Source organism: Drosophila biarmipes, chromosome 2L (genome assembly GCF_025231255.1).
Source record: "Drosophila biarmipes strain raj3 chromosome 2L, RU_DBia_V1.1, whole genome shotgun sequence".
Taxonomy (NCBI): domain Eukaryota; kingdom Metazoa; phylum Arthropoda; class Insecta; order Diptera; family Drosophilidae; genus Drosophila; species Drosophila biarmipes.
Window position 1 is genome coordinate 11,863,912 of NC_066612.1, and position 16,207 is coordinate 11,880,118.

The 16,207-nt window shown below is 40.7% G+C and overlaps 1 protein-coding gene across 3 annotated transcripts in view; it reads right to left on the minus strand.

Moving 5' to 3' along the window:
• Positions 1-13,227: 13,227 nt before the first annotated feature.
• Positions 13,228-16,207, minus strand: part of LOC108032616 (protein numb) — a 30,047-nt gene continuing 27,067 nt past the window's right edge. For all 3 annotated transcript variants that reach the window (XM_017106555.3, XM_050884840.1, XM_017106554.3), the window contains 2 exons: positions 15,786-16,034; positions 13,228-15,571 (listed from right to left, as the gene is read on the minus strand). In XM_017106555.3, the coding sequence (XP_016962044.1) occupies positions 14,228-15,571; positions 15,786-15,992 (1,551 nt within the window). In that variant the 5' untranslated portion in view covers positions 15,993-16,034 and the 3' untranslated portion in view covers positions 13,228-14,227. The remainder of the gene's footprint in view (positions 15,572-15,785; positions 16,035-16,207) is intronic.

Genomic DNA, 16,207 nt, shown 5'->3' on the forward strand with positions numbered 1-16,207 from the left:
TGGTTGATTACTCTGGCATACAAAGAGTACAAAAACCAGGCTAATTGGTTAATAAAATAATTCAAAAACAAAAGCCCTTTTGAAATAAAATTGCTAAAAATCTCTTATTTACTTTACCTGAAAAATAAAACCTGAATAACAAAACATATTCCATTTTAGTTTGCATAAATAAAAAATCACAAGCACTTTTGAAATAAAATGACTACAAATCTCTTATTTATTTAACTGAAAAATAAAACCTGAATAAGAAAACTTATTTTATTTTAGTTTGCATAAATAAAAAATCACAAGCACTTTTAAAATAAAATTGCTAAAAATCTCTTATTTACTTTAACTGAAAAATGAAATAAAACTTGAACATTTTTAATAATCGCCTGGCCTAAAGTTAACCTGAATTTCTGTAATATTTTTAGACAATATTTGTGTTAATTATTCCAAAGGTATATTAATTTGGACAGCTGGAAGGCTGTGAACAAGGGCGCATGAAAATGGAAAATAAACATTTGTATTTTGAGCTTTATGTCTTTGTAAACATTTTGGTAGAAACGACTGCCACAAACTTCGTCTCCCATTTTTATATTTTTCGGCACAGGCTTAGTCCTAAATATTTCAACGCTTCTGAGCCGTTTTAACTTAATAGAGCGCCTTTGAGGCTGCACACTCAGCCGCAGAAGGACACTCTTAAATATTTACCGCTCTGCCTTCTGACTTTCCATCAAAAGTGAATTCATGGCGTTGTCAACTGGCTAAAATATTCGACGGCATTGTGGCGTCCTGCCATTGTTCGTCGGATTCGTCCTTGCGTATTTGCACGCCGCCGGCGGAGTTCGCACTCCACACGCAGGACACTCTCGGACGGCAGGCCGCCAGGACTCCGGGAATCCGGGACTCCAGGACTTGGGGACCCCACAACTCACGGCTTATGAATTTCGGGCCTTAGCAGCATCAGCTTCAGTTCCAACTTGGCGCGTATAAATTTCATGAGCTGGGGCGGGCCAGGGCAGGAGGGGGGAATGGGAGGTCGTGGTATCTCGGTGCCATAAAACGCTGGCTAAGTGTAGCTCAAAACGGGTTAAATTGCAATTACGTGCCGGCCACTTGCCCCAGAGCATTACTGGGCCGCAACATGTTGATTGTCTGGGCGCCGGAAGGGTTGGGCCGAGGTCGCCGGGCCGGCTGGCAGGGTGGCCTGGACTTGCACTGGCTGCACCTAACTACGTGTTTTCCACCTTGGACTCTGACTGGGCATAAATTCAGCCGGAACCAGAGGAGCACGATGGCCGGAGACGTGCCGGTTATCTACGACCCTGCTGCGTCTGCGGGTCTACAAAGTTTTTAATTAAAAAATGCAGCCAAGTATTTTTTGTAATTTCTGTTTTGCCTGCGACGGCAAATTGAAAGCAGGAATAAATAGGCGTATGTACATAGTCGCAAAAAAAATATATATATCGATTCCCATTGGCAAATCAATCTGCATATTAACAAAAGTGCACATCCCATTCCTCGTCTCCCAGTCCTGATAAATATGTACATAACTTAGGAGGAGCCTGCCCAGCCTGTTCCTGTCGTTTCTCTGTGCGAAAGTTTTTTGGTCACGACCCTTGCACTTTGGCAGTTTCTGATTTTTTTTTTGTTGGACAGCCTTCGACTTGCCGCCCCCCAAAGGGAAAATTGAAAAACTAATTTTCAACAACAAAATCAAAGCAAAAAGCATCTGTGAAAGGCAAAAATTCGGTTTGCATAAAATTACCATAATACAATTTCGATAATTTCCACAAACTACGCAGTTGACAGGGCGAGGCGGAGGCGGAGGCGAAGGCGGATGCGGATGAAGTGGGGCACCACTTGACTCGAGTCGAGCTGCAACTTGACTCAACTCGACTTGACTACTGCCTGACATTTCCTCCAAGGAGTCATGAAGGTCCTGCTGCCGCCGCCGCCGGGAAAACAGCAGCAGCAGAGCAACAACGTGTTAACAAGTCTTTGCCCTGGCTTGACAATTTTTGGCACCTAGTCAGGCAGGAAGTCAGGGTGACAGCGGCTGCGACGGCAACGGCGACAGCGTGAGGGGCCATCAATCATGGTCCACCATTGTGCGGCCGACATGCGGGCTAAGACCGCGTTAGCCCCATGCAGGGTTCAAGGCTGACGACGTGACGTGAAGGTCAAACTGGGATTTATGGGGGATTTACTGCAGCCGGGAATAAGTTTAAATTACCGCATTCATCTGAGGAGATTTATGGCTAATTTAAAAACAATATATTCTTTCAAAATATTTTATTAATATGCGTATGGAAAGGCTACAAGCTAGTGGCACAAGCGTCTCAGAGATTACCCTACACTCAGAGAAATTGAAATCGTATAAAGGGCAAGATCAGTGTTCTCAATTTGAGAAATCTCACTTATTCGAGAAGAAAAGTAATTGATATTGGAATGAACTTGTTTTTTGAGATGAAGCGATCTTGAAGGAGAGATCGAGAGAACGCTTTTCGGAACGGTTATTTTATCTGAAGGTACCTATTATAAGGAATAATGGATATGATGTAAGTTCAAGGATTGTGTCAAAAGTCTTTTATATCTTAATAATTCATTTTGTGTAATTGTAATTGAAGAAGAAACAGATGCTTTCAGATCATAAACGCGTTATAAAAACTTTACTCTAGTAAGAAAATAAATTCAAAATAAATAAATTAAATTAATGATCAATCTTTGAAAGGTGAATTTGGTGATAATATGTACAAAATTATAACATTTTTGTTTTTTAATTTTTCGTTTTTTTATAACCAAATTTACACCATGCTGAACTTGCGCTGCGGAAAGACCTTAAGAATATGTTCTTCCAAACATTTTAGCTTTCTTAGATCTCAGCAATTATATGGACAAACGGACGAACCAACGAACGGACAAACGGACGGACAAACGGACGGACGGACAGACGTAGAAGACTAGCTTGACTCTGCTAGTGATCCTGATCCTGATGCAGAACATACACTGTTACATAATTTCCGACAAACCTAAAACTTTGTACACTTTTACTATAACAAGAATATATGAATATATATTTTTTAAGCAAAAGAACGACGTATTTATTTTGCCCAGCTTAGGGTGGCACATCCATTAAAATGTTTTCACAATTTGAAGCAAAGCTGGCGGAAAAAGGTTTAAGAAAACTAGCAGAAAAACAAGAAAAATGAAACATGGTGCAGAGCAGGACACTAATCACAAACGGTTAGAGAATAAACATTACTATTATACATCGTCCGTATACATTTTGTGGCAGACATCCCCCAGACAGGGAGTCGCAATCCAACGGATTTATTCGCTTTATCCCGGCTATCATCACACCTCACTGATATGTCACACCATATCACATTATATCATGGGCGTATCGTCAGCCCAAGTGTTTATCCAAGACGTCGTTGTGTTTTTGTGCGAGGAGCGACGGCGAAGGCGAAGGCGAGGACCGAAGCCACAGGGCTGACAAACTTTAGCTTATGCACAATTCAGATTGCATTGTCAGCAATTTTTCCATTTTTGACTTTTTCCACATGCCAACTTTTCTACGAGCTATTGTTTTTCAACCATTCTCTCTGTTTTTTCTGCCTTACGCGCTTCTCCCGCACCACGCAGACATGACAAATGATGTCAGCGCTCGTGCATAGTTTTCCGGAAAGGAAAGCAGGAAAATGGAGAGGGGGCTTGGGGGGCGGGGGGATCTCGAGTACGGCGGATAGGGGTCCTGACAGTGTTGAAAAATGTACGCTACAAAATCAACACAAACATTCGCAGCGGCACCAAGTTGGCCGCACTCGGGCGTGACATGTCTCGCTAAAAGTTTTTCCAATGCAAAGAATCCCAGTGGAGAAGTGCGGACTAAGGGCGAAACTTTGCAATCCATATGAGAGGGCATTGATTATCATAATTGAAATAAGCCGAGCTCAAGAAGTCAAATACCAACTAATGTGGCAAGTCAAAGGGATCAGTATGAAGTGGCAAACACTGAGGGGAACACTTAATCCTGAAAGGCCTTCGCCTGGGGCACCATAAGGGATTTATTTTTAAGGAGGCCCCTTGCTGGATTTTAAGTCAGCTTAATATTTTTAGAACGTATTTTTCAAGGGTAAGGGTCTTAAGGTCTCTTGACACTAGCTAGATTTTGTACTAACTGGATTGGATAGAGGGCTCAAAATAAATCCAGTCGGTAAGTCAAAAATCAATCCAGTGTCATAAGGCCACTAATACCGCTATGACTTTTTATGAATCCCAGAATATTCGGGTGAGAAGACCTCCGGCTGGAACTCCTGCCGAATTTAAATGAACTTTCGCTTGGCGGCCATTTCCGTAACCTTCAATTTCGCCAAGTAGTATAGGATGGGCGCCTTTAGTTTAAACTGGCAAAATACACGAATTTCCATTTTATAAATATTTTCCTTCGAACACACAGGCCGGGAAGAGCTTCCTAAGACAACACGAAATTAATTCAAAATATCCCTGAGACACATCCGTCGACCAGGACTGCTCAAAACCTGGGTGGCTCAAGCAATCGCAGTTGCTCTTTGCCGGTGTGCGCATCTTAAATGTAATTTGCATTTGAGGCCAGCCGGGGAAGGCAAAGGCAAAGGCGAGGCGAGGCGAGGACATCCGAACCCTTCGGATTAGGGACTCAAACTCAATGCTCTACGCTGGCTAATTATAATTGTCCGTCTGGCCGAGACGTCGTCCAAAATCCGAGTGTTGTGGCCTGCTGCGCTTAATTTGAGCACCCGCAAAACGATTGCGAAAGCGCTTAAATTGTAATTAAGTTTTGACATCATTGACCAGAACTTCGAATTAACATCCATGACGGGTGCCGTGCCAGAGCGAGGGTCCTGTGAATGATTATCTGGCTTGGATGGCTGGCCCGGCTGCCGTGCTCCAAGGAGGTTTTAACAAGCATAAAGTTTTGAACGGGCGGGAAAAGCCTTTCGCCCCACACACACACACACACAGTTTGTCTTCACTTTGTTCGACTATTTACGCTCCGCGGCAGATGTGTGTCAATAAGCCGCGCCCGCCCGCTGGCCCAGGCGCTTTAAAACTTTCATCTCGAGTGGCACTCATCTCCATTTGAGCCATAAAGCTAAGTAACTTAGGCACAATGCAGTGGCAGCGTGGCCCCTGTGAAAGCGGGCAAAGTTGCGATAAAGGCGATTCACAGACAGAGAGCAAGTCAGGGATCCGGGCAATTGGCCAAGTTATCATAGAAATGAGTTATTTGTTAGATCCATCATCCTGAATGCATAAAGTGGAGAGCACAGACATCCGCAGCCACAAGGCGGCCACGACTGACCGCGTCCACATAATCAAAAAGCAAATTGCATGGCACGAAAAAATAAACATAAATTTCATCTGCGGACTATAAAGCAGCTAAAAAGCGAGGAGAACAAATACCGAGGAGGTCCAGTTGCGAAGCGTTTGGGCGGAAACCAGAAAACTTGTTAACAAAATTGCTCCGAGTTCATTGACAGTTGATTGCGGTGCAAGTGCAAGTTTCGGCATTCGCCCTGCACTGCCCAAATTGGGTTTAAATTCTCAGCCACTAAGTGGGAAATCGAATAACTAAATGGCTGCGCCGCGTTTCCCCGAAATTTCTTTGTCGAGCGTAAAACCTTTTAGACCCACACATTGACTTTTCTTTATTTCCAAACTTTTCGCCGGCTCTTTTCAATCAGCGCCTCTGAAATATTTATAGAAGCCCTTGACATTTTTTCGGGCATCCGAGAAATGTGGAAAGTTGTGCGCCACTCTTTTTGCTACGTGTGCGAGTGTTTTTCCCGATCATATGGCTGGAAGCCACATAATATTTTCGTCCTGCCTTCCAGTTTGCTTAAAACCGTAGTCTACTTAAAAGGGCACCGGTCGCGCCAGCCAAACGAAATTCATTATCAAAAATGGCTCGAGGCAGCTGGTCAACAAACGACGGGCGGTCCGGGAGGGTCTAGTGCCCACCTTTAAGTTGGAACCCTCGGCTAATGAATGTGTAAGGGGCGGCGCGGCGGTGGCAGTGACGCGGGTCGCCACCGAAATGTCAACTGGCGCATGCCTTTTGGCCAAGTAATTATGTTTGATGACCCGCCGGTCGCCCGCCCTGTCGCCCTGTCCATCTCAGCCCCCTCAAACTCACTTATCCCCACTTTTCTAGCCGTGGCGATGGAGCATAAAGAAAGTCCCCGGCAGCAGCGGCGGCAGCTCGAAGATTATAATGCAAATGTTGAATAGCCGGGCCATCTATTTTGGCCAAAGTAATAGGGCGAACTTTGCAATCAGTTCATAGTTTGGATTGCTTAATTTGTTGGCTTATCGTTTTGCCATCGGAACAAACTTAATGCTGGGTTTTATTGTTCGTTTAATTTGGCATTTAGTTCAACCATCTGTCATTATCTGCACAGTCAGGGGGAACAATGTTTAATTAGCTTTTTAAGGTGATTATTGAATAGTCTTAGAAAAAGGCGACATAACAGGGGTGTCGCAAATATTATCGATGGCTTCGTGGCCAGCACAATTGATTGTTTTTGCCATGGCCAAAAAACGTCTTTTTGTTTTTCATTTTTCGCGTCTAGGAACTCCTTTGCAGTTCAAGTGGAATGTGACAGGAATGCAATTTTTCAGGAAAGAAATTCAATTTGAGACCGAAGAGACATTTTTGTATAAGACATTCCGCTCGTGTCACATTGAATTTGCACTTTGCTAAGGCCCCATCTGTGCAAAGAGTTAGGATACTTTGGCGATTCATTAAGGTGTTTTTATTTAAACAACAAAGATTATAAAACAAATTTAAAGAAATTTGTTAGCTCATTTATTTCATTAATAATTTTATCAAATAAATTACAAAGGGTATTTGATAGTTTTTATGTAATGTGATATTAGATGCTCAGTGTGTGTTTTCAAGATATAAATTTAAAAAATAAACTTTCTAACTATTATTCACTTTATAATCTTTATAATCCTAAAGAATGGATGATATTTCCTACTGCAACGCCTTTAAAAAGAAGTATCAACTTCTATATATAATAAAGCCTTAATATTCCTGTTAACCGGACTGGGAATTATAATAATAGAAAATTTATGGACGGACCCATTAAACCAGTGAAAACCCATTTAAGAGGCTGTGTCTGCAAATTGAGGCCGTGTGCGGATGTGCTATCCCCGCCAGAATATGATGGCCAATAAAAGGTGTTATTATAATGGCTTTGATGAGCAGATAAGTCTAACGATGTAGAATCCTTTTAACTCTTCAACAAATCCAGCATTTGAATTTTTGACTTCCATTTAATTTTTTTTATATGTTATATGCTATATCCTTATAATTGCTGTGTGTCCTTACGCTACAAAACTATCAGCCGTTTATGCATTATTTTTTTACACTAAAAACAAAAATAAAATAATGTAAAAAGCAAACAAAAATGTCTTAACAGCTTTTTGTTAAATTGTAGCCACTTTGATTTTTAGTACGGTTTGGTATCTTTTTAAAAATATCAAAATAATACAGGGAATTTTCTTCGCTTGTGTGTTTTAACGAACGGATACAGCTTTATGAGACGTTTATGGAAAGCCTTACGATATCCAATGAGAAATTATCCACATAGAAGAAATCATAGAAATCGCAGCGATATAGAATTAACATAGCGAGCTTTTCGAAAAAACGTAGATAACTCATCGACATAATAGCAGGCATGGAAAATTCATCGAAACAATATTTTGTTAACAGGAAGACATCGACGAATCGATATAGAACTTTCATAGACTGCCCTTTCATAGAATTTTTCATAGAAAACAAAACACAAATTAAATTGATGTTAATGAAGAGCATTGGGTAAGAAAATTTATTTAACATTGGGGTAAAAAACACGAAGGCGGAAAGGTAACTTCGTGTCAGGCGAGACTGAATTCGGGGCGATGGAAGGACAGACGGCATTTGCCGAGTGTTAACAAAAATAATGAAAAAACTGATATTTTTAAATGTTGTAATAAAGTAAAAAATGTTTTAACAGTGATTAAAAAATTGTTAGCCCTAATATTTAAAATATTAAAATTAATGCATCAAATTGAAATCGGTGGGCCATAACTCAATTCGCGAAAGACTGTAGCGACGGCATCTATTAAGCTAGAAAATGAAATTTATGGGCCTCATCGATACTTATCGTTTTATCCAAAAAATCATCTTGCCACACCTATTTTATAAAAATTGTAACTGAAATGTATTAGCCTTATTAATACCTGAAAAAAGTTTGCCACGCCAACTCTAACGCCCACAAATGGACAAAAAGCTTATGAGGGGTAAGGTATTTTTATTTATTTATATTCTGGTTTTGAGACAATTGCAAATTGCCTCCAACCACTTATACTAGCTATAGCTACTGGGCCTTAAGCTATGAGGATGTTTATTTACAAATTTCGTGAGAAAGGTATTCATTTATATTTGGAATGGTGGTTTAGATTTTATTGTATAGGTGAATGGCCTTCGTAAAATCATTGGCGCGGGATATATTGGTGGGTTTTGGGGATAGGGCGTCAGGTGACTCTCCGGATAGCGTGATGCTTCTTGGGCTTTCATGGACTGGACACTCTAGGAGGAAGTGCCGAACGTTGTTTCGCGTGCAGCAGTGTTCACGTTATCTTTGGAAAATTGGAATGATCTTCATAATACTGATTGGGGTCTGGGTGTTCGTTTAGTTTTTTTTAATTTTTTGAAGGATGGTTTGGATTGGGGTATTCGCTGCGAACAGTAATGCCTTGCACATCTTTGCTACATTCATTTCAAATCTTAGCTCTATCGGCATCAATTGGGCTTCAAAAAGGAGATTGTTGATGGAAGTGGTGCGAAATGCCCCAAAAGCCAACCTTAATGCTGTATGATTATTTGCCTTAAGTTTTTTGATATATGAAGCAGGGCAGTTTCCGTAGAATGGAAGGCAATAGTCAATTTTTGACATTATAAGGGCATTTATAAGGCATATAAGAGTCCTTGTGTCGCAATTACATCTCTGGTTCGCCAACCATTTTAAGATGTTTAGCCGTTTGGAGATTTGGATCGTCAGTGCATCTGATCAGTAGATGACTACTATCGTATGGACTCCGATTTTGTCGTATGCTTTTTCGAAGTCCAAGCTTGTTATTGACAGGTGTCTTCTTGTCGATAGGGCAGCGTTAGTCTGATGGTCTAGCAGTGCTAGGCACTCAGATATCGACATACCTTTTCGAAAGCCAAGTTGACGGCTATCGAGGAGTTTGCAGTTGGTAGCAAACCACCACAGCCTGTTTGCGACGATTTTATCCATGACCTTTCCCAAGCGTGGGTTCAAGGATATGGGGCGGTATGGACTTAATGATGTCTTTACGGAATTTGGTTTGTGAATGGGTATAATGTGTAATTTTTGAAATGCTGAGGTTTGCGGCTATTAAGGATATTGTTGTACAGATCTTTTAGTTACAGGAAGTGCTAGGTTCTTTTACATTGGGTATGATATTCTGTCGCGGCCAGGAGTTTTACCTTTGAGGGAGTTAAACGCTCTAGAGAATTCTATATAATTGATGTTTTCGTCTATCAACAATGCTTCTGCGCACGGTTTTTTTTTATTTTTTTTTTTAAATTAAGTTCATTATTAAAACAAAATTTACGAACCTTTTGTTTCGTTTTTCCCATAACTCACGTTTTCAAAGACGGTGCCCCTCACAAATTCAAAACTCCTGCACGAATTTAATTCCAAAAAAATGTCTTTAAAGTCTTCAACAAAATTTAAAAATTGGAATATCAAAAAAAACGTATTTGTATAATCAATACCTCTCGATTATTCAAAAAAAAAAATTACACGCCCATTCTAACGCCCACAAACCGCCCACAAACCGCCCACAAACCGCCCAAAACTGCGGTGACCACAGTTGTCATGCTAGAATTTTTTTTTGGTAAAATGTATTTGTCTCATTGAAACCTTTCGATTGACCTAAAAAAATATTTGAAATATTTGATTTCTTTGCTGCTTATATATCTCCATTTTTATTTTTCTCCCTCAAACTGAGTAAAGGGTATCTGATAGTCGAGGCACTCGACTATGGCATTCTTCCTTATTTGATTTCTGATGATCCAGCACCGAGTTATGAGTGGCACCGCAATACCACTTTCATTCGAGACACGTTCGGACAATTTCTATCATTGCCATATATTTTAATATTTCTTTGTACATATTTGACGAGACATTCTTTGATGAACCATGAGTTGAGTTAATACATTTTAACTGTGTCGTCAGGAATCAAAATCATAAAAACATGGCTTTTTTCGTATTAAACTTTAAACTTTGCTTGAAATTCTTTTCAATTCAATTTGTTCTACAATATAGCAGTAACGTGATCCAATTCTCTGAAATCCGGAGGGATTTCATTCGATACATATTTGATTTGATCCAGATGTTTACGCAATTTCTTTTAAACCACTTCTAGTTTCTCCTGAAGGTGGACTTCTCCTTGAAGTTTTCTGGGATGGTTTTCTAAGAACTTCCAGCTGGGATTTTTGATCTTCTAATTGCGTCCCTATGGACTTCTGTTGATCCCTGTGGGATTTTCTTTAAAGTCTCCCGTAAAGATGTCTGCTCTTCCTTCATTTCTCCGAGCATGTCCCCAAAGTTTTCCGGGACGATATTCCTAAAAGTTTCCGCTGCTTCTCCAGATTGACTTGAACTGCAAATTGATCTAAAATTGACTTCTGTCCAGCTTCTGTTTCTGTATTGCTACTAGATGGCTGTAATCACAGAAATAACAATATAATACTACATTTTAATTTAACAAATTTTGTTGTTTTAAACATATATGTAACCTCCTAAGTTTCGAAATAACATTTTTTAATAAGTTTTGAATTTCGAATTTATTTTTCTGAAAATAGGAGGACTGTATCATATAGGTGCCATAGAAACAATTGAAAAATCTGGTGGGAAAATAATAGTGTGATACAAATTATAGCTTCGGTGTTTTTTGAATTATTGGGAATATCATTTCGAATTAAATTTATAAAAATCGGACGGCTCTAACAAATAGCAGTCAATGAACTGACCGTTTCATTATGTGCAATAAATAATGAAATTTTTATACCCTTGCAGAGGTTATAATAATTTCAATCAGAAGTTTGCAACGCAGTGAAGGATACGTTTCCGACCCCATAAAGTATATATATTCTTGATAAGCGTCACTAGACGAGTCGATCTAGCCATGTCCGTCTGTCCGTCTGTCCGTCTGTCCGTCCGTTTCTACGTAAACCAGTCTCCCAGTTTTGAAGCTATCGAGCTGAAACTTTCCCAAAAGTCTTCTTTCTATTGCAGGTAGTATATAAGTCGGAACCAGCCGAATCGGACAACTATATCTTATAGCTCCCATAGGAACTATCGGGGAAAAAATAACGAAAAATTATATCTTCGGTGTTTTTTAACATATAACTTTCTAAACTTGCAAATAACATTTTTAAATTATTGCTGAAATTCGAATTAAATTTTATCAAAATCGGAAGACTATATCTTATAGCTGTTATAGGAACGATCGGAAAATTGGTGGGAAAATAATATATAACAAAATATAGCTTTAGTGCTTTTTGACATATAACCTTCTCAGCTGGGAAATAACATATTTTAATTAGTTCTGAATTTCGAATAAAATTTTATCAAAATCATATAGCTGTTATAGGAACAATCGGGAAATTGATGGGAAAATTATATGAAAAAATTATTTACTAAAGTTGTTTTTTTCTATAACTGCAAGAGTATAAAAACTACGGCTTGCCAAAGTTAATTTCATTTTATGTTTTGAATGATATTATTTTTTTTCTTCAAATCAGATTGCGGTTGGTGGACTTCGTCACCAAGTGGAATATAAACATAAATTGGTGGCAGCTTACATTTGACATGTCGAGCACCAGGAGCGGCCTCTGTTGGGCATATTTGTCATTCCGCCAAAATTGCAAGCCTTGACACAAACCATACTTTAAGGACTTCGTGCTGCCAGACCGAAAAAATTATGTTTCAGAAGAGGAAGAACACATGGCGCCTTGATTCAAAAATTTAAAAGATTTACCTTAATAAAAGAGACAGAACACAAAAGGTAGAGAACCCATTTCCCATGGCAACTAAAAATACTATACTCAACATTTTGCATTGACTATTTATGTCTATTTTCATTCCGTTTATTTAACTCTCAAATGATTTCATCGATCAATACTTCACAATATTTAAATATCCAATAACGACATTTTGATCGGCGTTTTGATTAACTAAATAAATAAACATAATATCTCAGATCATCTCTTAACGCGTCATTCCATCCCAAATAAGAGGGTAGCTAAAAAACACAACTACAGATTTTATCCATTTTTATATTAAATTGATATTAAATTAGTTCCAACTTTCAAGAAATAGTTTGAAAATTAAAATTAATACACAGAAGTACAAGATTCATACTCAAAAGTATTAAATTATCATACTCATGAATGCATGACCAGGTTGATTAAGTTGATACTGAACAATATATTTATGATATTTCCGTAGTTTGTATTTCTTACCATCTCATTATGGAAGGATTTTATTTTCGGCGTAGGTATATGTGTGCATGTCAATTTTACTAAACGTCAAACGAAACGATATGCATTTTCTATTTAACTATGATAATAAATATGTATATTTCGATTTATCAATTTTGTGTATATCAGCTTAAGTTTAATATATATACTTTGCCTTTATGGTTGCATACCGATTTTTTTTTGTTAAATTTAGGGACATAATTTGTCACAAAACAATCAGATCCATATAAATGATAATTTTATTTTAGAATAGTCCTTATGTTACATTAGTGCCCGTGTAAATATATAGAAAAGTACTGGATTTTATTTCAAAAGCAGTAACATGTGAAAATGAAGCCAGGTGACATTTTGCAAGGCAAATGAATACATAAATAATTCAACGACTTGTTTTTATATGTACAAAAACTGTGGAATAGACTTGAGAGGAGTATTCATGTATGCACTGTGGAAATACGCACTCCTATGTGGTTTAGGAACAATGACTTGTTTACTTTCAAAGTGGATGCTATCTAGGGATTGGTTAGTTTGATTATCAACATTAAGTAACGTTTGGTGCATTGGTTAGGTGGCCATTTATTCTTCCAAAACATTTTGGAAGTGTTAAAACATTCCGCAAAAATAAAACAAATGAATCGTATAAGCACACAAATCGAATGTATTTCTCATCTTTGCCGAATTGAGCTGTGTCTTTTACAATATATGTATGCAGTAGGTCTCTATATATTTTTATTTATTTCAGTATATCTATATCGTCTTCATTAGTTGCATTGTAGTTAGCTGCTTTATTTGTAGGTTTAAATAACTTGAAGTTCATTAATGTTTTTGTTTCATTTTCTTTTGTTTATTTTTAAATTATATTTATAATTTAAGTATAATACATTTTGTACACATTTAAAAATTAAATTAAATAATAAAAGATTGTATATAAAACGGTGTACCGCACTCTGACACTGACAAAATAATAATTGGATCTAAGACATAGCGTTTCCTACATATCAACATACATAATCTGAATTTTATCATTACTCTTAGTGGGATCAATCAACAAGTAGTGGAAGGGCATTACCAAAGTATAATACAGATTTTGCATTTAAGATTAAAGGGTGCCATTTGCTTTTTGTTTTATGGTGGACTTTCGTGGGTAACTTGGTAGCTTGGTCAATTCTCGGGTGACTAAGGGATCTCAACCTGTATCAGTCTAGACACTAAAAACGGCCTTTGAATGTATGGAAAATGATTGAACTATTATCAAGTCGTAGAACGCTGTTAATTTCAAGTTTCACAAGGCCCCCTCTAGGACTGATATTCGGTATAAGACCTCTTACGATCTAATGATTTCTATTACTCAAAGCAATTTAAGTTCTGGCCTAGTGCTAAGCGCCATTAATGGGTTTCTTTACTGTACTTGATGCGTTTTGCGTGTAAGTAAGTGTATTTCAGGTTTCCTATATGCATATTTCAACATTAGCTATGTTTGCGTTAAGTATCTCCTTCTACCGCCATCCCATCCAGCCATCCATCCATCTTTGTTCCAATTTCTGTGTTTGGCCTGATCCTGCCCCTGAACTTTAAACTAAGTTACGTTTTTTTCAAGCGAACCACACTTTGTCCCCCTGGTGACCCCAGGTTCGCTGCCTAGAGCTGCACCTGGAATGTCTGCGCCGGCGCCTTGGGCGGTGAAATGAACGGATTGGTGCTGTGCCTGGCAAGAGGCGAGCGCGCAATGCTCGAAACCGGCAAATCCGGCGACAGTTGCTTGGCCGCCGCCACATTGGCCACCCACTCGGCGTCGAATGGATCATCTGGGCCACCGCCGGCAGCCATAGCTCCTGCTCCACTGGCCATCGTCTGAGCTCGACCAACATTGGCCAGATAAGTTGGCCGCTTGGGTGCAGCCGGTGAGGTACTGCGCACTACTTGACCCAACCACTGCTCGGCATTTGGCAGCTCCGTTGTGGTTTCGATGCTCTGCTCCGATCGCGTGGGCGACTGCGAGTGAAGCGTCTGATAGGTGGGCGTGGTGCTGGCCACCCGCGGCGTCACCTGCGCCGTTGGCGTGGCGCTGGACGAGATTACATGCTGCACCTGCTTCTCGGCCGCAATGATGTTCTGGTTAATGCTGCGATTGTTGTTGAAATTCAGATCGTCACCGGCTGCCAACAGAGCGTCCGTTTGGGTCAACAGGGAGAGACCCTGGCTGAGCTCCTGGCACAGTTGGCTCACGGAATCGGCGGCATTAGCGGCTGCCGACGACGGATCCGCTCCAGCTGACTTGGCCGGCGAGACCTCGGCTATGGGCGAAACACTGCGCAGTGGCGTCTGCAGCGGATTCCCAGCGGCGGCGGCCAGGAATGCCCTCTGTCGGTCGGCGTTGGACGGAAGATCGTTGACACGCAGTGACATCTGGCGCTTGAACGGCGACTGGCTGCCAATCGTGCTCAAGCGGAAGGAGCTCTGGCGCTCCAGCATGTTGGGCGTGGCATGGGGCCGTTCGATGGCGAAGGGATTGTAAGGCTTGACGGTGGCCGCCGGTGGACCCGGCATTGCTGATCCCGGCCCATCCACGCTTCGCTCATTTGTGCCCACCGTGGCCATGGCCAGTCGCTCCGTCAGCGTCTGCTGGCGGAAGGATCCGGTCCGCGTGAACGTCGAGTTCTTCGTGTCGAAGGTCATCGTCACGCCGCACTCCTTGTCGCGTCGCTGCTTCCGCTCCAGACAAACGGCGAAGGCACAGCCCACGGCATGGGACAACCGCTCGCCGGAGTCCTTGCAGGCCAGGAAGCCGTGGCACATCCAGCGCCGAGTGGTTCCATCGCGGCAAATGTAGCTGAAGCCACGCTCGTGGTTGCGATCCGGTGCACAGAAGCTGACCTTCTCGATGGTCTGGTCCACAATCAGGCCCTTGGTCTCGTCATCCACGACGCGCAGGCCGTCTCCGCTGACATGGAGTAATCCGCGGACAGGACGACGACGGGATTGCTAAGAATGGAAGGGAAAAATTAGTAAGTTTCCTTTAATAAAATATTTTAAAAAGGACTAAAGGATACAGAAGGGTGAGGAATTAATATTCCATGTACATAGATAAAATACATTTTTTAGATGACAATATTCAAAGCCCTAAGATTTGAAGTCATAAATTCCTCCTAACCCTTTATACCATGTCCTTATCCTTTTATACTATAACAGTACATACCCTCAGGACCTTCAGGGCCTCCTCGCAGACCTGCATGCCGCGCGACTCGAAGACCTCGACGCATCCCAGATACTTTACGGAGAAGGAGCAGGTGGCCGACCTCACGGCCTCCTCGTCCGCCTGCCACTGATGCGGCTTCGAGGACTCGGGAACGCGATCCTTGCGACGCCTGAAGGAGTCGCGAAAGGAGCGACGCAGACGGTCCATCTTCTTCGGCGATTTCTTGCTAAACCGGAAGGAGGCGGATGTCTATGGGAAACAGGATGCGGATACATAATCAAAAATTAGTTATGTAAGCTACATATATTTAATTAAATGCGAGAGATAGACAGAGAGAGAGAGATCGAAACAAGTGCGAGTTCCAGCAGTTCAACCCTCTGTGGCAGTGGAACTGGGGATCGTATCGAACCGGGGCTTTAGAC